General features: G+C 46.0%; 1 protein-coding gene across 8 annotated transcripts in view; it reads left to right on the top strand.

The window, feature by feature from the left end:
• The window catches only part of TMEM94 (transmembrane protein 94), a 78085-nt gene that overhangs the window by 23695 nt on the left and 28765 nt on the right, over positions 1–25625 (top strand). For 7 of the 8 annotated variants that reach the window (XM_082203275.1, XM_082203274.1, XM_082203277.1 and 4 more), the window contains 10 exons: positions 12776–12895; positions 14439–14566; positions 16504–16640; positions 17951–18153; positions 18841–18992; positions 19601–19703; positions 20814–20900; positions 21655–21771; positions 23324–23380; positions 25327–25431. In XM_082203275.1, the coding sequence (XP_082059401.1) occupies positions 12776–12895; positions 14439–14566; positions 16504–16640; positions 17951–18153; positions 18841–18992; positions 19601–19703; positions 20814–20900; positions 21655–21771; positions 23324–23380; positions 25327–25431 (1209 nt within the window). The remainder of the gene's footprint in view (positions 1–12775; positions 12896–14438; positions 14567–16503; positions 16641–17950; positions 18154–18840; positions 18993–19600; positions 19704–20813; positions 20901–21654; positions 21772–23323; positions 23381–25326; positions 25432–25625) is intronic. The other variant, XM_082203276.1, reaches the window with a different exon arrangement.

Here is a 25625-nt window from a genome sequence, read left to right on the forward strand (position 1 = left end):
GGATCTTGCATTGGGTTTTGTGGAGTCTGAAAATGGACCCTGTGTTGGTAGGGAGAAGATGCAGAATGCCCCCTGCCCAAAAGGGCCATGACTTCCTTGAGGTTCTCGGGTGGTCCAAAGAAAACAGCCCCAGTTGCAATGCAATATTCTTGATTCATTAACTCTGGCTAAGGATCACTATTAGTCATAGGATTGCATGGCCCTTCTTCCTTTCTTTGGTGTTTCTCCTCTTGCATGCAAATCTCCCTAACAATCTTTTAACCATGGTGAGTATCAGTATTGTCAGGGGATGATTAGCTGCTTGTGCTTAAAATTGTGCCCCTTCAGAGTTTGTGCGGCCCCACAAACCTCTGTGTGTGACAGAGCTCCTCAGACATGTCTGCTCTAGTCACTAGTAGAGTCTGACAGTGGCTGCCTGCGGAAGCGCTTCCAGCAAAGAAGTTCCTTAACGGAAACGCGTCTCCTGGACTCACGACGTGGCAGCTTCCGGCGAAGCATGGGTCTCCCTGCAGTTGCTTCTGACACCTCCCCGCTATTTTCGCTGGAAGTGTCTCTCACCCCTTTCTCTCCCCTGCTGTTTCCTGCCTGGGCTGCTGCGTCTCTCTCAGCATTACTGAGATCCTCCTCCAGAGACCCCTCGCTCCCCCTCCTTGTCCCTGCTTTAGCTGCTGACTCTCTCCCAGTCTCTGGGAGCCCTACCACCTCCCTTTCCTCTGATGTCAGTTCCCTGACATCCACCTCCCCTCCAGGGCCCCCTTCTCCCCCGCCCCTACTCTCTCCTCTGGGCGGTGAAGAGCTGAAACCCCGAAAAGAATCCTCTTCATCTTCAGACGTCTCGAACATTTCCCTCCATCGGTCTTCGTTCCGACTCGCTGAATCCTCCTCCACCTCGGAATCAGCGAACCCCTCCAACTCTTCTTCTTCGTCGGTGGTGGCGAAGTATTCCCTCCGGAACCTCGCCACTGGCTGGGGTTTACGAGGGAATCTCTGATGAAAAGTTTCAATCAAAACCTCGTCATCTACATCCTCTGCCCTGACCCAGGTGTTTTCCGACTCCGGCTCCCCTTCCCACATTACCAAATACTCTACTTGCTCTCCCTTCCACCTGGAATCGAGAATCTCCGCTACATGGTAGCTGTGTTCTTTTTCCTCCATAGCTGGTCCCCTATTGACCCTCCCCTCTCTGTCCCCTATATACGGTGACAGCAACGATCTGTGGAACACTGGGTGCAACTTCATGTGGTTCGGTAACCGGAGTCTGAAAGCCACTGGGTTGACCTGTTGCGTGACTTCAAATGGGCCCAGTCTTTTGGGTCTTAACTTCTTACAACCTCCCTTAAATGGTAACCCTTGGGTGGACAACCACACCTGGTCCCCCACCCTAATGCTTTCCCCTTCCCTTCTGGTTTTGTCTGCCTGCCTCTTATATTCCTCCTTCGCCCTGTTTAAATTAAGTTGGAGCTGGCGATGGATCGCTTCCATTTCTTCAACGAACTGTTCTGCGGCTGGAACGCTCCAGTTCTCCCCCTCCCCCCCTGGGAAGGCTCGGGGATGACACCCGTGATTAGCCAAAAAAGGGCTCATCCCCGTGGACACGTTCTCTGCATTGTTGTAGGCAAATTCTGCCAACGCCAGCTTCTCCACCCAATCATTCTCTCTGTCATTCACATAACACCTCAAATATTGCTGGAGGACACCATTAGCTCTTTCCGCCTGCCCGTTGGTTTCTGGATGACGGGCAGTAGAGAAATTCACCTCTACATGCAATAAGCTCATGAGCTTCCTCCAGAACCTGGAAGTAAATTGTTTCCCTCGGTCAGAAACCACCCTCAAGGGGGCGCCATGCAGCCTAAACACATTTTCCACAAACAATTTAGCGGTTTCTTCCGCTGTGACCGCATGTGAGCAGGCTATAAAGTGGGCCATCTTGGTTAACAGGTCTACCACAACCATAATGGCTGTTTTCCCTTTGGACCTGGGCAGATCAGTCATGAAATCTATTGCCACTGCCTCCCATGGCCTTTCCGGCGTGGGTAGTGGTTCTAATAAACCTGCCGGTGCCCGCCTCTCCCCCTTGGCTCGTTGGCATCGGTCACACCCTCTCACATATTCCCGCACATCTTCCCTGACCTTGGGCCACCAGAATTCCCTGGTAACCAGCCACATGGTTTTGTGTTGCCCAAAATGCCCTGCTGTGGGGCTATCGTGCAGTTGCTTGAGTACCTTTTCCCTCAATTCCCCTTCAGGTATGTATAACGCTCCCTTGTAGTACAACGCCCCATTTCTCTCCTCAAAACCCCCGGGTTTGTCTCCCTCCCTCCTGAGACCCCTGAGTTTGTCCTGGGCGTATTCATCCTGCACCGTTCCCTCTACCAGTTCCCTTTGCCCCACCAATGCCGCCCCACACACCCAGCGGTCCTCGGGAATGACATGGGTCTCTTCGGGTGCACCCTCTCCCTCCAAATATTCAGGTTTGCGTGAGAGAGCGTCCGCCCTAACGTTCTCCGGGCCTGGTACGTAACAAATCTCAAAGTTAAATTTGGAGAACTCCTGGGCCCATCTCAACTGCCGTTGGTTGAGCACTCGCGCAGTTCTCCAATACTCTAGATTCTTATGGTCCGTGCACACTTGCACCTTCTGTTGTGCACCAATTAGTAGGTGCCTCCATCTCCGGAAGGCCTCATGAATCGCAAGAAGTTCCCGGTCGTACACCGTGTAGTTCCTCTCAGATTTGTTCAGCTTTCGCGAAAAGAAGGCACACGGTCGCCACTCTGACCCCTCCTTCCCCGGCTGCAGAAGAAGCACCGCCCCTATGGCTCTGTCAGAAGCGTCTGTTTCGACCCTCAGCTTTTTTTGTAAATCCACATGTAGAAGTTGTTCATCAGAGGCGAAGGCCCTTTTCAGTTCCTCAAACGCTCGCTCCGCCTCCCCCGTCCAAACAAACTTCTTTTTGCTGCTGAGACAGTCCGTGATGGGCGCCGTCAGGTGGGCGAAGTTTCGGATGAACTTACGATAAAAGTTTCCAAACCCTAGGAACCTCTGCACATCCTTCTTGGTCTTGGGTGTTTTCCATTCCAGCACCGCTTGAACCTTGCCGGGGTCCATGGCCAACCCCTTGTCTGACAAGCGGTACCCCAGGAATTCCACCTCCTTGGTATGAAACTGACACTTCTCCAGTTTCACCCACAGTCTGTTGGCTTGCAGCCTGCTCAACACTTCTCTGACGTCTCTCACATGTTGCTCCTCATTCTCCGAATACACCAACACGTCATCTAAGAAGGCCACGCAATTCTTGTAGAGCAAAGCCCCCAGTACGTGGTTCATGAAGGCTTGAAAACACGCGGAGCCTGTTTGTAATCCAAAAGGCATAACGAGGTATTCAAATGCCCCCAAAGGGGTGAACATGGTGGTCTTCCATTCATCCCCTTTCCTTATACGTATCAGGTTGTACGCCCCCCTTAGGTCCAGCTTTGTAAAAATCTTTCCTTTTCGCACCCTGGTCAAAATATCATCAATCCTGGGCATAGGAAAAGCCGCCGGCTCTGTCACTGCATTTAGGCGCCGAAAGTCACATACCAGCCTAGGCTTGTCCGTGTTTTTTTTATCCACAAAAAACACTGGGCTACCCCCCGCTGCCTTGGACTCTCTGATGAAGCCTCTCTTCAGGTTCTTGTCAATGAACGCTCGCAACTCCTGCATTTCCCTGTCTGACATGGCATACAACTTGCCTACAGGAAGCTGTGCTCCAGGGAGTAAATTGATCTGGCAATCAAAGGGCCTATGCGGGGGTAGTTGGTCAGCTTCCTTCTCGCTGAACACGTCGCTGAGATCAGCATACTGTGGTGGCACCTTCCCCTTCTCCATTACTTCAGTCCCTGCCAGGGTGGCTTGGGCCCCTGCTGACCCCTTTTCCCCCCTGCAGTGTTCTAAGCAATGTGCGGAACCGAAGGAAACCACTCTTTGATGCCAGCCCACCAGCGGATCATGTAGGGCTAGCCAGCTCATTCCCAAAATAATGGGAGCGCCTCCCAAGGTGGCCACATTAAACGCTATCAGTTCTGTGTGCCTTGCCACCCTCATTATCATTGGGACGGTCTGCAAGCTGACTCCTCCTCCCAACAGTTCCCTGCCATCGATCGTGGTCACCTGCAGGGGGTTGCTTAAAGGGATAGTCTGTATCTGGTGTTCAGCAGCAAACTCCTTGCTCATAAAATTGCAGGAGCTGCCTGAGTCCAACAGCGCCTTTATTTTTAGGGGGTGTCCATTTTGCAGCTCTAGCGACACTTCAATCACTATAGCAGGTCGAGGAGCTTCTGGCACGGGCACTTTCACTGCTCTTTGGCCTGGCTGCAGTGCCCTGACGGTGGCAACCAGGCGTTGGCTTTTACCTGCTCCGTTTCTCCCTGCTCTCCCCCCTCAACAGCTCCCACCATCCCTTGCCATTCCTTCCTCTGGGGGCAGACTCTGGCAAAGTGGCCTGGCTGTTGGCAGAGATAGCATTTCCGGGCTCCCTTTCCCTCCTTCTTCGCCCCCTCACTGGGCTTTGAAACTGCGCGCGCGCGGGCTGTTCCGATTTCCATCGGCTCTGCCGGCGGGAAAGCTGGCTCAGGAATGTCTGGAATGCGTAACTCCTTCCAACGTTCCCCTCTCCCTTCCCGCCTCTCCAAGGCTCTTGCCTCCTGGCGCGCTCCAATGGTCAGCGCAGATTTGGTCAGCTGATCCATAGACACCGCCCTGGGGCTCCTGGCCAGCTCGTCTTTCACAGCTGAAGAAAGACCTTCTTCAAATAGCATCTGAATGGGTGCTGCCGATAAATCCCACCCCAATCTGTGAATCAGCATGGTAAATTCAGTCCAGTACTCACGGACAGATCTGCTTCCCTGCTTGCAAGCCATTAGCTGTCTGCGCACCACCCCTTCCTCAATATCGCTGGAAAACATGATATCCATTGCACGAAAGAATTTCATAGTGTCCTTTAGGATATCGTTGTGCGTTGCCATCAGGGGTCGAACCCAGTCCCGCGCCCCCTTCTCAAGATGCCCAATTACGAAAGCAACTCGCGATTCCTCATCAGGGAACTCATCAAACTGCACATTCAGAGCATATTGCATCTCAGTCCTAAAGGCATGGTAATCCTTGGGGTCCCCCCCAAACTTCTGCACCAATCCTGGTACCTTTCTGGGGAACTGAGTGGTTCTCCCCTTTTTGTCAGCATCCTGAGCCCTTCTCTCCTCGAGCCTCGCCGTCTGCAGCGCAAGTTGGACCTCCAGAGCTTGATACCTTTCTTCCAAGCTTGGACCAGCTCCAACCCCTGCCTCTCCGGTTCCGACTGGGTTGCTCATGATGCTTTCTCCTGCACAGGCAGCGTACAGAGACTGTCAGACTGCTGTCAGGGGATGATTAGCTGCTTGTGCTTAAAATTGTGCCCCTTCAGAGTTTGTGCGGCCCCACAAACCTCTGTGTGTGACAGAGCTCCTCAGACATGTCTGCTCTAGTCACTAGTAGAGTCTGACAGTGGCTGCCTGCGGAAGCGCTTCCAGCAAAGAAGTTCCTTAACGGAAACGCGTCTCCTGGACTCACGACGTGGCAGCTTCCGGCGAAGCATGGGTCTCCCTGCAGTTGCTTCTGACACCTCCCCGCTATTTTCGCTGGAAGTGTCTCTCACCCCTTTCTCTCCCCTGCTGTTTCCTGCCTGGGCTGCTGCGTCTCTCTCAGCATTACTGAGATCCTCCTCCAGAGACCCCTCGCTCCCCCTCCTTGTCCCTGCTTTAGCTGCTGACTCTCTCCCAGTCTCTGGGAGCCCTACCACCTCCCTTTCCTCTGATGTCAGTTCCCTGACAAGTATCAACAAGGCATCATAGCAGATTATTTTAAGGCTTGTACAGCACACAGCAAAGAAATTTATCTAGGTGGTGAATGTCATCTCCACAAACAGCATAAAAACACTTAAGCAACATATTAACAATAACAATAACAATGGTTATGCTATAGGCCAGAGAAGTCCTGAGTAAACAGAAGATATTGGTTAGAGGTACTGTGAAAAAAGATTTGCCTTTAGAAGATATTATCTTAACGCAGAACCGCCTGTGGAGAGATTCTCACATATAGGTGATGTCTACACTGTCATGTATGATCTAGTTGAGATTCGTACATTGTAGGGAGTTGGACTAGGTGACCCATTCCTAGTCAATTTTCCTGCTGCCCATCTACTGCACCTGTGTGTGTGTGTGTGTGTGTGTGTGTGTGGAGTTTTAGAACACTGGAGTCATGGAATCATAGAACTGTAGAGTTGGAAGGGACCCTAGTCCAATCCCCTGCAATGCTGGAATATGCAGTTGTCCCATATGGGGATTGAACCTGCAATGTGCACAGCTATGGAAGGGGAACCAACAGAAGATGATTTCAGATCCCTCAGATGGTTTGATTTCCACTTACCTTTCCATTGTCTGTTTATAATTTACTCATTCTGTCTTTCTTAGCTGTGCCATTGAGCATAACCTCACAACCTATGGCATTATCCTAGAGTTTTGAGTTCCCTTGAGAGATGACTACTTTGCTAACAGCAACCATTACTTGTTTTCTGGCAAATTGGGATTGCAGAGTGACAGTCAGAGGCAGGGTGAGGGTGTCTTGTCCATACCACTAGGAAGTATCTATATACATGCATATTTGTGTGTGTGTGTGTGTGTGTGTGTGTGCGCACACACACACACACACACAGTTGGCAGTTGAGACACAGCACCATAGGCTAGATCAATCTTGCTTGCTATGTAATCAATGCAGAGCACTTGGTGCTTCTACTGCAGCCATTCATCTCTTTACGAATGGAGGTTTAGGCTTATTTAAACTTGAAATATCTGCTCAGCGAAACGGACGAATGTTAGTGCTGGGGGATGAGCAACTGCTTATCGTGTTGGAAAATAAATACAGACTATGTAGCAGGCGCCAGTGCTGAGAACACAATTGCATTGTCCTACTCAGCATTCTCCTTCCTAACTTATTGAATTCATTTTGGAACCAATCCTGAGCTGTGTCGCCACTTTGCTTTTCAGTTATAATCCCTGCCACCTTGCGTTTTTCTGTGCCAGAAGGGTTTCTACTATATCCAGACTCTGGGGAATTAGCTGCAAAGCCCCAAACTGCTAAAGGGTAGAGTGATAAGTGATGCCTGCAAAAACGATAGAAACTGCCATGGCACCTTAGGGACTAACTGGTTGATTCTAGTGCATACCTGGTTTTTGTTTCTTTGTTTTGTAAGCTGCTTTGAGCATGATTTTTGTGAATGAATGAATGAATGAGATCGAATGAATACAACTTTGTGTGAAGGTTTTTTTTTATGCACACAATCTGTAAAAATTCAGGCTGCTCAGTATATTATTTTTCTCCACTTGTGCCTTAATAGATGTGAGTAGGACAAGGAAGAAGAAAAGGCAGGATCTACTTGTGCACATTGGCAGTGTCCAAAGTGTCAGAAAATGAAACTGATGCAGGAATACAATGGGAAAGGGGACACCCAAAGCTGCCCCCAAGATTCTTGTTCAGATATCTCAAGGTGCAGTCGTGAGCTCTCATCTCATTATCTTGTTCAAGTAAAATAATTTCGAGACCTTGGAGGCTAATAGAGAATAGCGAGCTTCTGCTCATCATTTCCCTGATGGGAAAGAAACTAGCTTTCTTCACTTACCAAAGGGTTTAGAGAGGCCACGTATTAAATGGAGAACCCTGGTGCTGTTCGTTTGCTGTTGCGTGAAGCTGTAAGAAGCTGAGAGCCTCTATAGTCTAACTGAAAAGCATGTCAGAACTGAGAGTTTTTGTAGTCTCCAAACTGAAAATTTGAGAGACTTGTACTTGGAATAAAGAAAATTGCTTCAGCTCCTCATGCTGCTATGGGAGTTAGTGGGTGCTCCTCTGTGTACTGCACATACATGCAGTGTTCCACATAATATGTGAAAGCTGGACTTCTAGCTCAAGCACATAATCCAGAATATTCCTGCAGTGGTTCCATGGACTTCAAACCTGAATGGCTCTTATGCTTTTGAGGTGTATCCCAGTGTGTAGACATAATTCTTTATTATCATAATATGTGATGAATTCCTAACACACCTCTATGTGAAGATCTAAATTATGTATTTTTAAAAAGATATAAATAAGAAAAAGATCCTCTGGTAACATAGGAAACTACCTTTTGGTAAATTAGTGCCACTGTATTCTGCTCTGGTCAGACCTCACCTGGAGTACTGTGTCCAGTTCTGGGCACCACAGTTCAAGAAGGACACTGACAAACTGGAACGTGCCCAGAGGAGGGCAACCAAAATGGTCAAAGGTCTGGAAACGATGCCTTATGAGGAACGGCTAAGGGAGCGGGGCATGTTTAGCCTGGAGAAGAGGAGGTTAAGGGGTGATATGATAGCCATGTTCAAATATATAAAAGGATGTCACATAGAGGAGGGAGAAAGGTTGTTTTCTGCTGCTCCAGAGAAGCGGACACGGAGCAATGGATCCAAACTACAAGAAAGAAGATTCCACCTAAACATTAGGAAGAACTTCCTGACAGTAAGAGCTGTTCGACAGTGGAATTTGCTGCCAAGGAGTGTGGCGGAGTCTCCTTCTTTGGAGGTCTTTAAGCAGAGGCTTGACAACCATATGTCAGGAGTGCTCTGATGGTGTTTCCTGCTTGGCAGGGGGTTGGACTCGATGGCCCTTGTGGTCTATTCCAACTCTATGATTCTATGATTCTAGATCTTTGGCTAACTTAACTCAGTAGTGTCTACACTGGCAGATAGCTGTTCTAGAGTTTCAGACGTGGGACGTTCCCTGTCCTACCTAGAGATTTTTTCATATTCTGCACCACAATAAATTTGGCAATTTACTGAAATGATTAAGTGAGCAGTGCAAGGCAAAAAGTGGGCAGGGCTTGTAGAGTCGGTATGTTGATGGAAGGATTTGATGCTAGGAGAACAGAAGGAAGTGTGGTTCACACTGGCATTCAAGCTTCCTTGATGTCTTGCTTTGAGGTTCCCAGGTTGTGGTCCTTGGAAACTGAGAGTTTCATTCAGCTGGTCCACGGCATATCTGTGAAGAACACTGGCAATTTGAATTCTGCAGAATTCTAAGGACTTTATTTTAATAAAGTGCAAATATAAGAAATAAAAGAAGCAACACAAACACAGTTGAAAACCATACAGCATCAAGTAGAGCACGTGGTGATAAAGCAGGATATCAAATCCAAACTCTTCTTCTACAACCGGCAGGGGATAAAATCATTAAGTGGTCTGTGTGGGGCGGGGTGGAGTTTGGGAATCATTGATCTAAATCCTGCTGCTTGGGACTGATTAGAGCTGGCACTGGAGGGCTATAGGCTATCCGTCCTTGCTCTTGTTATTTGGCCCAGTGGCAACCACTCAAGGACCCTAGTGCTGATGGAGCAACTGTTACTTGTGCATATATTTTTGCCAAAGTTAGAATCATTCAGCATAGATGGGACTCCTGGATCAAGTAGTCGGGAAGTCTGTTCCTAACACATGGCTGTTGTTGTTTAGTCGTTTAGTCATGTCCGACTCTTCGTGACCCCATGGAGCAGAGCACACCAGGCACTCCTGTCTTCCACTGCCTCCCGCAGCTTGGTCAAACTCATGCTGGTAGCTTCGAGAACACTGCCCAACCATCTCGTCCTCTGTCATCCCCTTCTCCTTGTGCCCTCCATCTTTCCCAACATCAGGGTCTTTTCCAGGGAGTCTTCTCTTCTCGCTTCACGATCTGTCCTTCCAGTGAGCACTCAGGGCTGATTTCCTTAAGAATGGGTAGGTTTGATCTTCTTGCAGTCCATGGGACTCTCAAGAGTCTCCTCCAACACCATAATTCAAAAGCATCAATTCTTCGTCAATCAGCCTTTTTTATGGTCCAGCTCTCACTTCCATACATCACTACTGGGAAAACCATAGCTTTAACTATGCGGACCTTTGTTGGCAAGGTGATGTCTCTGCTTTTTAAGATGCTGTCTAGGTTCGTCATTGCTTTCCTCCCAAGAAGCAGGCATCTCTTAATTTCATGACACATGGCTAGCAAATACTTACTTTTGAAAAACCTCCAAATGAAAGAGATTCAGTCTCTTGGTTCTGTTTCCTCCCACTAAGAATTCTGTTAACTCTGCAAAGATGTCTCCTGCCATCACAGAACCTGCAAGGCTCGCATTAACGTGTGCTGCCAGGAATCCTGTTTATATCTCCCCCCCTTTTTTTTTTGAAGTGGCAGTGATTGTGGTGGTGGTGGGAAGCATACGTTTTGCCACACGTTGATGTAATCTGGTCCACGTCCAACAGAAACAGGGGAGCCGTTTTCTTCTAATCCCTAAAACCAGCCAAGCAGAAGGAGAATTACGTCAGGTTTTATTCTTAGTTCTGACAGGGATGCAGTATCGTGGCTTGTGCTTCGTGAGAGTTAGCTTATTTTAGACGTTCATTTTGCTGCAGAGGGGTTTGCAGTTTCACGGGAGAGCCATAGGTTGACGGCAGCCTCAGAAAGTTTGTCTGTCTGTCTGGTTAAAGCTGGTCTTCTAAGAAGTGGCGTGGGACTGTGCTGACTGCGTAGAAGCCTTTCCTCTTTTGACAGCCTAGCTTCACCCATCCCTGGCAAGGGAGCCTTCTTCACCACAGCTTGGAGAAACATGTTCCTGGGAAGAGGCATCATCAACACCTTCCTAGAAGTAGTTGCAGCTGCCAGTAATCCAGGGCTCACCCTTATTTAAAATGCCGGCTGTCAGTTTTTCGGCTCTTTACTTACATCCTTACAATAGGGCTTCGTCTGTTATTTTCGAGACAGAACAGCCAAATGGCACCCTCCTTCTCACTGACAAACATGGGGCACAATCTGCTGGGCTGTTCCCCAGTGCAACCTGTGCTGAAGTGGTCATGAGTTGCGTAAGAGCACTTGTGTGCTTTCATGCATTTTCTGTTTTAATAATAATAATAATAACAATAATAACTTTTATTTATACCCCGCCCTCCCCGGCCAGAGCCAGGCTCAGGGTGGCTAACACCAGTAAAATTACAGTAAAACATAATGGGGGGGGGGCAATTTAAAATACAGGTTAAAATGCAATTTAAAATGCAGCCTCATTTTAAAAGTAGCCCATAGATCAAAACCATAAGGGGAGGGAAACATAAGGGTCAGACTGAGTCCAAACCAAAGGCCAGGCGGAACAGCTCTGTCTTGCAGGCCCTGCGGAAAGATGTCAAGTCCCGCAGGGCCCTAGTCTCTTGTGACAGAGCGTTTCACCAAGTCAGGGCCAGTACTGAAAAGGCCCTGGCCCTAGTTGAGACCAATCTAACCACCTTGCGACTTGGGATCTCCAAAATGTTGTCATTTGTGGACCTTTTGATGCGGCTTGTGCAGGAGAACTTCCTAGTGGATTCTGCCACAGGGTTGTGTAAGAGCAGTGGTTCTCTGTGGCCTTGAGGAACAGACACAGCTTGTTAGGTTGGAAAAAGTAGTGGTGGGGAATAGGGGCAAAACTTTTATTGCTGTGCATGAGTCTCATTTGCTTGCACTGCCGGAGGGAGCAAGATGCAATACCAGCAGCACCAGAAGGGAAAGGGGCATGCAGGCAAACTCAGGTTGCGACCATTCTTTCCTGGGTGGGCATACCAAACCTAGTATGTGTATGTTTCTCTGTGGCACAATGTTGGTATCAGGGTGGATAAAAATCAATGTTGTTTCCTGCTTGGCAGGGGGTTGGACTCGATGGCCCTTGTGGTCTCTTCCAACTCTATGATTCTATGATTTAAAAAACAGAATTTTAAAATTTAAATTGGATTTTTTAAAATTTAAATGGGATGTTTTTGATTTAAATTGGATTTTTAAAATAAAATGCTTTGGAGGAAAAATCTTTCTAAAGATAGTTTTCTATTTAAGTTACATTATAGTCCAAAGGCTATTCATCAGGAAATAAGAATTTGTTTTAAGTTTTTCATGTGCGCTGAAACTCAGTCTAAGGTTTTTTTTTAATTGTTTAACCACATCAGTTAACAAACATGGATACATACACTATAAGGTTATTGTTTTAGTTAAATAAATTGTTTAAATTGTTATTAAGGAAATGATTATTTTTCTCCTTCCAATAAAGTACAGCAGAAAAGTTGTCCAAATTTAAACAGTTAACGTGTTAAACCTCACAACAATTTCATAATTATCTATGTATAACCAAATCAGTAATTTTTGATATAATTGTAAAAACTACTCTGAAAATGTATTATTTCAAAAACGAAACCTTCCTCTGGTTATCAATATTAAGATGATACCAGCAAGAATGAGTCTTTCTGTAAAAAAACACACGATTTAACTCAAGTCTTACTGAGTAGTGATTTAAATCAAATCCACCCTGGTTGGTATATAATTAGTCTAGGATACATTCTTCCAGAATGGTGGAAATTTATTTGTATGGTACCTATGCTTGAGCCATAACAGGCTGTCTAGAAACTGGGTACATTTTTCATGCAGGTAGTCTGTAGCTGTTTGTGAGATTGATCTCCAGAGAATACTGATCAGTTTACCCTAGGAGGACTCAGCTGCCCTGTTGTGGAAAGTTTTCTGTAATGTTTGACAAAGGGAGGGCAGGTATGCTCAGGTATAATGGATTTGCTAGACGTTGTTTTGCACCAATTTTTCTGCTGTGCTGGAAGGCACATCTCACTGGTGTCTTAAGCAGCCTATGATTGCAGAGCAGAGAAACAGTGATAGAGAAACACTACATTTGGTGTGCAAAACTTTTGTTGTCCAGGATGAAATGACTTCGAATTTGGGTCTGACCACAACGAAGGCTCTGACTATCCTGAGAGACCAGCTGTCGGCACTTCTGGAGGGGCATCAGAAGGAAAGGAAGAAGGTGATTTCCTGGAAGGTAAGCACGGCATTTTGCTGCATGCCAGTGAGTTGTTTTCAAGAAAACGTTACGTATTTCTTTGTAAGGTAAATTTGGCAGACAGATCCTTGGAGAAAGCAAGACTTTTCCCATTCCTGAAAGGGGGCACTTCTGAAAGGTGGCACTTAGCTGCTTCCAAAATGGGCAGCTGGAGCCGTGATGGTGGTGCCAGTTCTCCTGATGTTGTGGGATGCTGGCAGCAACACCAAGGGCAGAGCAATAGAAGGTTGGGCACTACCAGGTTGCTGTGTACCCCAGCACAAAGAGGCCTGCCTCCTTCCTCACCCAGCCTGGTGCCTTAATCTGAGTATTCAGAGCTAGTGGTGGTGGTTCTAGGGACCCCGCCCCAGTGGCCTTCCCTACTGTGACCAGTTCACAGAACCATTAGTGGAACTGTGAATTATTTGCTCCTCTGCAAAAGAGCGTGTTCAAGTGTTCAGTGGCACTGACATGGCGCTTCATATCATCTACAGTGGTACCTCGGGTTACAGACGCTTCAGGTTACAGATGCTTCAGGTTACAGACTCCGCTAACCCAGAAATAGTACCTCGGGTTAAGAACTTTGCTTCAGGATGAGAACAGAAATCGAGCGGCGGCAGTGGGAGGCCCCATTAGCTAAATTGGTACCTCAGGTTAAGAACAGTTTCAGGTTAAGAACGGACCTCTGGAATGAATAAAATTCTTAACCCAAGGTACCACTGTATACCGAAATGATAGAGAATTGTCTATTTACTTATTTTATTTAACCGAATTTATATACAGCAGTTTACAGGAAATGTTGAAATTATAAATGAAGAGCAGTTAAAAGCAAGTAATAAAAACATTTGAAAGGTTATTAAAATTTAAAGGGTTAAAATGCGACAACACCTGCATGTCTGGATTGGCTTGCCTAAAGAAAAATGTTCTAAGCAGATGCTGAAAAGTCTGTAGCAAATGTGCCTGCCTGCCAGATGTCAATAAGCAGGGAGTTCCGAAGTACAGTGGTGCCCTGCAAGACGAATGCCTCGCAAGACGAAAAACTCGCTAGACGAAAAGGTTTTTCGGTTTTGCATTGCTTCGCTAGACGAATTTCCCTATGGGCTTGCTTCGCAAGACGAAAACGTCTTGCGCTTTTTTTTTTAAAGCCGCTTGAAGAGGCGCAGTTGCGACGGACTGTGCTTCGCAAGACGAAAAACATCCCAAGATGAAAAGACTCGCGGAACGAATTCTTTTTGTCTTGCGAGGCACCACCGTATAGGTGCTGCCACACTAAAAGATCAATTTCTTACAACTGTGGAAACACACATTATGTGGCACCTGTAATAGTGCCTGGTCTGCAGATACATTCAAGTTGGTACATATGGGGTAAGGCAGTGCAGCAAGTGAATGATCAGAGATAACCTTGGTAGACAGTGTTCATTTCCAGTGGTGGTAACGTCTGTCGCTGTCTCTCTCTACTACTCTCTCGTCGTCCACTTTAAGCAGGTTCCATTTTGTTGATGTAGTCTCTCTCCTCCTTTGTACTTCCTTTTCTTTTTGGTAGGAGGTGTGGCGAGCCAGTTTCCTGCACCATGGCAACCGCTGTTCCTGTTTCCATTGGCCAGGGGCATCCCTGATGCTGCTGACAGTGCTTATACTATTATGCTGTTATGGGAGCCAACCACAAGGAAGGTATGCTATCTCATTGATCGTTTTACTGCAATATTCTGTCCATAAATGACCCTGAAAGCTGCTAACATTCAATCATTAACAATTCCAAAGAAGAGTAAAAAAAAAAAAAAAGACAGCCGCGAACGAAACTCCAAACCAGATCACACCAGATGATTGAAACCAATAACCAGTTTCCACCTAGGTTTTGGAAATGTGTTTGCCTAGTGTCTAAAATTGACAGGGAGAAAGCCAAACTTATGCTCCAAACCAAATAATTCCATAAAATGTGCAGATCACCAATAAGATTTTATCCTACAGACCCACCAATGACGGAACACGGAATAGGGCTTCTGTTGAAGATCTAAGCACATTGGTGGATTTGTAATGGAGACAAAGTGGCCTTTTGGCTTAAACCAGCAGACTTGTCAGGGCACCTACCTAATTTCTCTCTGACCTCACATTATTTCCTTCTTCACTGGTTTATGAGATGCACTCATATGGTTTTTTTGTTGGAAGGATTCCTGCAGGACACTTGTTCAAGTGTTGTCAGGCTTCGGGGAATCTGCTTCCTTCCCTCCTTTGGCAGTAGACAAGTAGAACAAAGAGTCTCTTACCTGTTAGAAACTTTAATGATCACAGCGAGAGAACAAAGAATCCATTCCTAGGAATGAAGGTGCTCCCTAGTCACCCACGTCACTACCACGTCTTGTAACCTTATCTCTCAACCACTGTGCTTTCTGTGCTGCCCCCTTATCTGCTCTCCTTGACCTTGGGCTGAGTGGATGGACGCTTTCAAGCAAGTGTGTCTGTTAACTCTCTCTTTCCCAGTTCTCCTCCTCCTAGCTGTTCCCCTTCCAGTACTTCCCAGCTTCTGCCTTTTGAACTATGTCCCTCTGCAAACCACTGTTCCAAATCTATACTGTCCCACTGCTCCTGGGAAGATTCAGGATCCTGATCAGGAACAGGGGGAGGGGGAGGCTCCCACCATTCCTCCTCCATGCAGCCCTCCTCAGCACGGTCCCTGACGTGTGTCTTCCAAGTCCGGGATGGACACCCAGTTCAGCATAGAGTGCTTGGGCTGCCAATGACTGGCTTTGAAAAGCTTATTGGGTGGTTTTTTGGGTTTGTTTTTTAATATAGCTGCTGGCACAAGGAGATTTCTAACAAGCAGAAGGATTGGGGATGTTTTTAACCTGCTGGAAGGCCAGCCAGATGGGTGGGGTAATAAAAATAAAAATAAAAAACAATTATTATTATTATTATTGTGATTTGAATCTATTAAAGCCATAGGAGCCCTGTCCAGCCTTGGCAGTCTTCCTGTGTGGCATTATATCATGAGTCAGATGACTGCAACTGAGTTGCATATTTAGATGAATGAATGAATATTTTGACATGTCACCCATGTTGGTGTACAGGGTGCCAAAGCAACAACCGATGAACATTTTGCTTTTAATTTTACGAATGTGATGGCAGTGTTTAATCCAGACCCCTCAAAGGATTTTTAATGGGTTTAGCGATCCTGATTTGAATTAAGCTGGATAATACAGACCACCCTAGAAGGTGCGAAAGGTTCCGTGCCCTTGTCAGTAGCAGGTGGGGTGGAGGAGGTGCTTACCTGACCTCCCAGCACGTGAGTTGCTGTTTCTTACTGGGAGAAGCAATTCAGCAGGGAGAGCAGCATGGTGCAACTGGACCAGCAGAAACACTGGACCGCCTTGCTTGCTGCATTTGCACCCCTCTGCATCCTTGCTGCCGCCTTGTCCCTCCCACTCCCGGTAAGCAGCAGAGACTGACCTACCAGGAGCTCAGGTTCTGTAAGTGCCTCTGCCCCACCATGCCAGCTGCTCTTGGGCCAGAGACTTCCCTTCTTGCGACTCCTGCCAGGACAGCCGCATGGGGACGTATATTTCATTCCTTTATTCAGCTGCCTGCAACCTCTGATGTTTTGCTTTGAACAGTGAAGGTTCTGAAATTGTGAACGCCTTGGCCCTGTTCCTCTTGGTGCTGCTTGACGTCCTCTTGATTGGACGGCAAGAGAGACTAAAGCGCCAGGAGGTCGAGAAGAGACTCCAGGACATCATTGGCAGGATAAATGGTGAGGCGTCCTCTCTCCCCACACTGCCCCTCGCTCCTGTTTGCTATCCTGTGTAGCCACATCCTCTCCGTAATTTTAGTGCCTACTGTCCATTAGTTTTTATGTAATGCCTTAAAAAGCAAATTCTTAATTAGGGGCAATTGTTGCTTTCATATCATGGTCGTATGAAATCATGTCCCTTTAACACCCCAGAACTATCCTTGTCTTCCATCACAACCACAGCTGTCAGTTCTCCCCCTACCATACCTTCATAGTCTTCCCTTATGACTTATTCACAGGACAAATGTACTAGGCTAGGTTTGCCCTTTCTTCCCCTCTCTCATTTGGCACCCCGTTTTTCCAGCAGCCAAGTGTATTCTCTCCTCTTCCGGATTCCCATCACAAAAGCTTAACCCCACTTTTCACCTTCCAGTAGCACCTTAGAGACCAACTAAGTTTGTTATTGGTATGAGCTTTCGTGTGCATGCACACTTCTTCAGATACACTGAAGATACAGTTTCACTGTATCTGAAGAAGTGTGCATGCACACGAAAGCTCATACCAATAAAAAACTTAGTTGTTCTCTAAGGTGGTACTGGAAGGATTTTTTTTATTTTGTTTTGACTACGGCAGACCAACACGGCTACCTACCTGTAACTACCACTTTCACCTGTACATCCTCGCACTATCAGGGGAATGGGGGAACTGTTTTCCCCATTGTCATTTGCAGCGGCCTCCTTTCCTTGCTGCCCCCACCGCTCCCCACTCCACCCTGTCCACTCTCTCATAGGCAAATACATACACTGATTTTCCAAAGATGTGGAGGCTGCTGCTGCTTGCCCTACAGGGGGAATACTTGAGGACAGCTGCTGGAAGCCACACGGTCTGTATGAGGATCAAACCAGAAGTGACATTAACTGTGTGCTTTCATGACTTAGGAGAATGTAAATAGCAGCTGCAAGGGGGCTTGAGTAGCAGTTTGACTACAGGGAGTGAAAAGAGAGGAGGAGAAGGAGTTTAACTTCTTCCCCACCATAGTCTTGATGAAAGCCGTGCCCTGGAGCTCCTTCCTGGTGCAAATTGCAGCTTCAGGAGGGTGATCCTTGTCAGGATTGCCATGGGGCGGTTATAGTTTCACTGCTACCCAACCACCACCTTTGCAGATACTGTTTACATTTTTTTAAAGGTGCATTCATGTAGTTAAGGCAATCCATGCACTAAGATGCATCCAGAATGGATTCCTGCTGTAGTGGGGGATGTGGCTTCTCACCCAAAGCCCACCCACTCTGGCCATGGCACCACCATACCTCTCCTGCTAATCTGCTTTCCAGATGCCTTGAAGGATGGCAAAGAGCTGAGCTGGACAACCTCCATGTACCCTGACCTTCACATGCCCTTTGCCCCCTCCTGGTCACTCCACTGGGTCTACCGGGACGGCCATCTTGTCAATCTTCCGGTCAGCTTGTTAGTAACGGGTGATGTCGTTGCCCTGAGGCCAGGGCAGGAGTCCTTCACTTCTCTCAGAGGGATTAAGGTAAGTCAAGTTTCTTCTCTCTTTGCACCAGGGTCCTAAGTATTATAAGGGCCAGTGCTTTTTCCCCAGTGGGTATTCAAGGGCACCTCCTTCTTTTGGTTAAAAAATGTGACACTTACTGTAACAACTTCATGGTGAAACAAAAGATTAATTAAATTAAATTAAATAAAAAAAATAAAAAATTCCTTCCAGTAGCACCTTAGAAACCAACTAAGTTAGTTATGGGTACAGTGGTGCCCCGCAAGACGAATGCCTCGCAAGATGAAAAACTCGCTAGACGAAAGGGTTTTGCGGTTTTTGAGCTGCTTCGCAAGATGAATTTCCCTATGGGCTTGCTTCGCAAGATGAAAACGTCTTGCAAGTCTGTTTCCGTTTTCTTAACACCGTTAATACAGTTGCGATTTGACTTCGAAGAGCAACTCATAGAACGCGGTGTGGTAGCCTTTTTTGAGGTTTTTGGTGATTTTTGAAGCTTTTCCAAAACTTTTCTGACACCGTGCTTCGCAAGACGAAAAATTCGTTAGACGAAAAAACTCGCGGAACGAATTAATTTCGTCTTGCGAGGCACCACTGTATGAGCTTTTGTGTGCATGCACACTTCTTCAGATGCACACTTCTTTCATGCATGCACACAAAGGATCCCTGAGTTTGCCCGTTTTCAGCTTTTGTCTCCCATTCTTCTAACAGGATGATGAGCACATTGTCCTGGAGCCTGGGGATCTCTTTCCCCCCTTTTCTCCTCCACCATCTCCAAATGGGGAGGTGAAGAAGGGACCTCAGAATCCACAACAGTATCGACTCTTTCGTGTCACAAAAACACCAGTGATTGACAATGTCAGGTAAGTTCAATGTGAGGACAGTCTGTTACTGAAATTTGAAGTAAGGTAGCAGAATGGATGGAGAATTCATCTGAAACAGGGCATTCTTGGTGGTGGCTTCCTGGCTATGGAACTCCCTCCTAATAAAAATAGGGCAGGCGCCCTTTTCACATGTGTTCAGTAAACATGCAAAAACCTTTTAGAAAAAAATATTTAGTTATCCAGGCTTTGGACTGAGAGTTTTATGACATTTTTACACCGCTGGTTTTAACTGTTTCCTTGAATATATGCTATAATGCTGCTTTTAAATTGTTTTCATCTGATTCTGTTTTTGTGATTTGTCCTGAGCTCCCTTTGGGGAGGAAGGACAAGTTACATATTTGAAATAAAAAAAATAAAATATGTTCAATCTATCCTGTGTTCAGTTATAACCACAAGAATACATTATAGTCTTAAAAATCTCTGCCACACAATATTTAAGTATTGCCATCTGACAAATCAACTCTTTGGATGGAATATACCAGTCCCATATAGTGGTTTGCTGTATAAAGCTGGGAGGTATAAGGGGGGAAAGCAATAAATACCTGGAACTTTGCAAAATCCTCAGAAAATCTTTTGTTATGTTTCAGGTTATGTTTAGACATGGCTTTGTCACGCTCTGTGACTGCTCTGGATAACGAAAGATTCACTGTACAGTCGGTGATGCTCAAGCTTGCCGTTCCCATTGTGCTGGTACGTCCTATTGATGAGCTGCTTTTTGTGACCAGGCTTGGTCCAGTCAGGTTCCAGGTGGCTGGGACCATTGCATTTGACTACAACTTCCTGTGACCTGAGCAGTTCTAACTCATGCAGTAGGTTTTTGATTGGTTTTGGGTATCGGTCATACTCTTTGGAGCTCAGCATTCGGTGGTAGAATATGGGAATTACGGTACAGTGGTACCTCGGGTTACATACGCTTCAGGTTACATACGCTTCAGGTTACAGATTCCACTAACCCAGAAATAGTGCTTCAGGTTAAGAACTTTGCTTCAGGATGAGAACAGAAATCATGCTCCAGTGGCGCAGCAGCAGCAGGAGGCCCCATTAGCTAAAGTGGTGCTTCAGGTTAAGAACAGTTTCAGGTTAAGAACGGACCTCCGGAACGAATTAAGTACTTAACCCGAGGTACCACTGTACTTGGTTTGTGCACAGAAGAGAATTTGGCAAAATCCATGGATGATAATGGCAAGCCCTGAATTCTTTGACTCCAGTTTATATGTAAAGTATGCATCATCTTTAGGCAAATCTTTTTTCTTTTTTTTTAGGCAAATGAAGTAAACAGGCTCCATTAATTAATGCATATTTTTTTTGTCACATCCAAAATTAGTCTCTACTTATAGGGCTTGGGATGGCTCAGTTGGTAGAGAGCATGAAACACTTAATCTCAGGGTCATGGGGCAAAAGATTCCTGTATTACAGGGGCTTGGGTTACATAAACCTCGTGGTCCCTTCTAATTCTACAGTTCTATTCTTTTTTCTTTAGATTTAGATTTTTAAACTTTTGTATTCAGTCCATCATCTCCAGGTAGGACTGGGAGTGTCCTCTGCCTGAGACCCTGGAGAGCCTTCTGGTGGGTGGTGCTGAACCAGTTAGACGAATGTTCTTTGGTGTTAGGCAGCTTCCTGATCAGTTCTGGGAGATATTTACTTTTTTCAAATGGCTTGGGCCATTGAGGCTCTGATTGCTTTCATGTAATAATAACCAGAAGGTGTTTCTGCAGTGTTTTAAGTGATATAGCTACACCTATCATAGTGATTTACATATAGGGGCTTCTAATGCTGTCTCCTTTCCTTAAACGGCAGATTGGTTTCCTGATCACCAATGCCATACGCTTTGTTTTCATGGCTCCTGGAGTTGTCCCTTGGCAATACACATTGCTTCAGCTGCAGGTAAAATAAAAGAATGTGTTTTTATTTTCTCTGAACTTCAGTTAGTTTCCCTATATCAGGAAAGACATACCTTTCTGGGCTATACGTGTGTGTGTGTGTGTGTGTGTGTGTGTATACATGCCTGATACAAATCCACCTAGCTATGATGTGGATGTAAAATTGATTTTAAACACTAAATCACCAAGTAGCTTCTGTGGCCTAAATGTAGTTTACCTTCTGAAGGGTTCTTCACTTCTGTTCTTTATTTTTCCTGTGGGGATATTTGTCCTCTGTTAGTGTTTAGGTTTAGCCTGTGTCTAGATAGAAACATCTCTCCTTCCATATGCTTGTTTTGATTAAGTTTCCTTTCGCATCTGAGATTCATATGGAAACTGTAGCTTTTCCTCTCAGTTTAAAAGTACCATGATGGGTTTGCAGGTGATCAGCACTTTAAATCTAAAGAGGAACACTGATCATCTGCAGCCCATACATGTCCAGACAGAATAGCAGAAGTGGCCTTGGAAGCACAGTGATGTTCATTTAACCTCGTTTACACGTGTGTGTGTGTGTGTGTGTGTGTTTCTTTGCACATCTGTCCATTGATCTTGAGCACTGGACACATCTTGGAAGTATAAGTAATAATGTTCTTGTGAGCAAGCGGTTCCTGCTCATGGGTGTGTGTGTGTGTGCTGCTGCTGCTTCTGCTGCTGCTGCTGGGGAAGTGACGGAGCCAATCTTCAGCTATACTAACTGGAGACCTGGAATGCCTTCACAGGTCAATGGGGTCCTGCCCATCCTCCCGCTGCTGTTCCCTGTACTGTGGATTCTTTCCACTGCCTTTGGTGAAGCCAGAGTCCTGGCCCAGATGAGCAAGACCTCACCCACTTCCCTGGTAGGTACTTCTACAACATCATGTTGTTATGAAGAGGGTGGACTGGGTAAAGGCAATTCTGGACTACTGAGACAAGAGGGGAGTTCACAGATGTTTCCTAGGTCTGAAAAATACAAATACAGTGGGCCTGTGTTTTTCCATTTTGCCCTGTGAACCTTTGAAACTGGATCAGTTGTGGGTGCAAGTGGAAGTATTGCCATGGGGTGGGGGGGGACGAACATAGTAGTAGTAGTAGTAGTAGTAATAATAATAATAATAATAATAATAATAATACTATAGTATTCTTTATATGCCACCCATCTGTCAACAGAATAGTTGGAATAGAACTGACATGGGTCTGTTAGGTTTTGGGAATGGGGAAAATGGGGGTGGTAGGAAGGCCTGATGGACAAGCTGCTGGATTTCAGCTCTCAGCTCTGAATAATTTCTCCAAAAGGCTTGAGCAACGGAGATGGTAGGTCCAAGTGCTTGCTTGCCTGTCGCAGCCAGTATTTGGGCTCTAGCTTTTGACTGTTCTGCAAAGTCTTCTTAATAATTGTCTAATATCTGTAAAACCAGATTTTGTGTGACCCCCCCAAATCTCTGGGGTGCAAGAATAATAGGAGAGGCTTTTTATCTTCTGTGTGAAGGGAGAAAAGGGGGCAGATGGTTCCTCTGTCAGTTGATTCCTACCACTCCAGATGTTACTTCTGTCTCTTCCATTCTCTGCCCTCTCCTCTCTCTCTCTCTCTCCTCCATTTCTGCTTGCTGCAGGCATGTAAAGCTTAAGTTCCTTCTCTTCCTTTCCCCCCTTTCCCCACCTTGTTGCCAGCACCTCCGTGTTCCCTGTCACCCACACTTGTGTTTCCAGTTGTTTTCATGTTTGCTTTCTCTGTCCTGTCGGTTCTTTCCCCCTGTGTGATTAAATTTCAGATGTGATTCTGCATCACTTGTCACCTGAATGCTTGTTTGTGTCTTAGTTCCATCTTGACTTAGAGTAGCATCCTCTCTTGTATCTATTTCTCCCCCAAATCTGTTTGGAATATAGCAGTTACAGCCCTTTCCTCCTTGATCAGGCTCTTGGATCATGTGTCCTCCTGTCTTCTCCTGGCCTTCCCTTCACCTATTGGATCTGAGCTCTTGTTCTCTCATTCTGCATGATGCTATTCCTTTCTTTCCATCACCTTTCCCCCAGTTTCCTCTCCAAACCTTCTTGTGGGCTACCTTTGTATTTGACGTTCCTCCTGGCCATTTTGAATGGGGGTAATGTACCCAGTTCAGATCAAATACTATCTTCTACATCGAGACACCAGTCCAAGATGAACCTCGAGTTTCCTTCACCGATTCCATCTCTCGAAGATACTCAGAAAAAGGGACAGTGTCATTTGGGTTCTCATTCTTGACTTGGACAAAGCGTAGCCAAGGCAGGGTTCTGGATTCTGTTCAGGTCCTGCAGAGCAAAGCCCATTTCTCATCCATATCTTCCACTGGTGAAAAAATGTTTTCCAAGGGATGTTCCTCATGCATCATTTCTCAGCACCTTGATAGTAACCAATTTGTTCTCTTGCTGCAGCTGGCTAAGTTCTCAGAGGACACACTGAGCAGCTACACAGAGGTGGTATCTACCCAGGTACTATTTTATTAATCAGTCTTGCGTCCTGTTCTTGTGGTGTTGCACAGTTTCCGTGAGATCCTCTCCATCCTCTCTCTCTGTGATCTGCTTGCCCACTTGTGCTTATATCCTGCTGCTGGTGTCTCTCGCTTTGTTGGTGCTTTCGTTTGCTCCTCCTGCGCGTCGCATGCCGGATGCACACTTCCCCACCCCCCCCTGCTCTTTCTCATAGCAGATGCTCACAGTTCCCTTTGATTGTCTGAGAGCGAAAGGCCTTGTGATTCAAGCCTGTGGTTGCCTAGAATGTTTAAAATCTGAATCTTAAACAAGCTGAGTTTCAAATCCTATATTGATTGCCCTTCTGGGTGGAAATAGCTGACTGAGAGAGACTGGTAAGTATCACAGGGACTTGGACAGACTTTCATATAGACAAATCGTCGAAATCAAAGTGGGAAGAGGAAGAATGGAAATCACGCTCATATGTTTTTATTGAACTGGACAGGGGGGAAACAGAAGGGCTGGGATTTCTAAGTTGGCCCTGGAGTCTCTGTGTTGCAGTCTATTTCTGTAGTTAGCTCTGCTGATCTTGTTGAACTGCAACTCCCATCAGCCCCAGCCAGCATGACTAGTGGCCAGGGCTACTGAGAATTTTAGTTCAGCAACATCTGGAGCGCCACAGGTTCTCCACACTTGGGGTAGCACCTTGACCACCTCAATATGTCTGCCCTTCTTTGCAGCTGTACTTTCATAGATGCTCAGACTTCATCACAATGAACTCCAGAAGGCAGTTTGTCCTTGCTTCACTCTCGCCCACCAAAAACGTAATTTAGTCAAACGGAATCAAAATGATTTATTGGCGGCACTTCTTGCTTTCCTCAGTCAGAAGCAAGGACCAATTTGGGCTGTTCATTGACTTCCGTAGTGACTACACCAAGGATTGGGTGGGTGGGTGGGAAATACTGTGGCAGTAAATTTTCTTGGTAAATCTTCAATAAATTGTTTCCCAAAATTGAACCCATCTATAGCATTTAACTGATAATACGGATGATAAGAATACACTGTGTTGGCTGCCTATTAGCTAGTGAGCCAAATTCCAGGTTTTGTTACTAACATTTAAAATCCTAAGCAACTTGGGACCAGGATATCTGGCAGACACAGACCAGACCAATCTTTAAGAACTTCTGAGGAGACCCTGCTGGTCATTCCATGACTAGTGGATTGCCAATAGTCAGTCAGTTCATTGTGTTTTACAGACAGCCATTATACACATGAAAATAATAAATGATGCAGTGGATTGTCACCCTATGACAACATGGAAGTGGGCCTTCTTGGTGATATAGCACCTACTCTTTAGAATGCCCCCCCCCAGTAATTAATGAGACAAAGAGGATAATGACTTTTAAATGCCTCTTTAAAATTTGCATATTTACCCAAGTTTTTGTAGACTCTGCTTCCATTTTTTTTTTTTTTTTGGTACAGTGTGCTTGTGCTTTATTAACTTGTTTTTAAGATATTTTTTTGTTGTATTTTAATTGGGTTAAGTGGTATGAAATATTGGAAATAAATTAATTATAGCCTGCTTTCCCACCAGTTTGCCTCCAATATTAGATTGTGTCATTGCTCCTTAGCAATGTTCTCTGAGCAGCCCAGAATACGGGACTGAACAATAAAACCACAATGCAGCATGAAAATCCATCGAGTGAACCTTATAAATGAAATCCCATGCTACAAGCATTTTGTACAACCTGTGTATTGATCATCTCATCGAGTTTCTTCAAGTGCTAGATCTCTTGTTTATGTACAGCAGGCTGTACCTTCCTCCCTTCAGAAATGTGAAGCAGCGCACTTTCCTGTAGTCCTGCCTTTTCTGGAAATGGATCTCATTTCACAATGAACTGAAACTCCTTGCCTCTTTTCCTTCACTTTGTGAATCCATCCGTGTCCATTCCCCCCTTTTTTGGCAGGAAATGATGCGGTGCATCTGGAGCCACTTCCTGCATGTTCTGAAGGGCAGGTCTCCAACCCTCACCTTCACCTCTAGTTTGCTTCACAGCCTGGGATCTGTCACAGTAAGTATGCTTGCAAGGAGCGATCTGATAGTGAGCATCCTAGTTGCAGGGTCTGCCTGCTGGGGTTCTTAGGTTTCCTGTTTCTTTTACAGGGCAAGGGCTATAGCTCAGCGGTAGAGCATATGCTTTTCCAAGTCGGGCTGCAGATGTCCTCTTGTCTGAAATCCTGGAGAACATTAAGCTAGATAGGCCAA

Source organism: Podarcis vaucheri (genome assembly GCF_965113315.1).
Source record: "Podarcis vaucheri genome assembly, chromosome: 2".
Classification (NCBI taxonomy): domain Eukaryota; kingdom Metazoa; phylum Chordata; class Lepidosauria; order Squamata; family Lacertidae; genus Podarcis; species Podarcis vaucheri.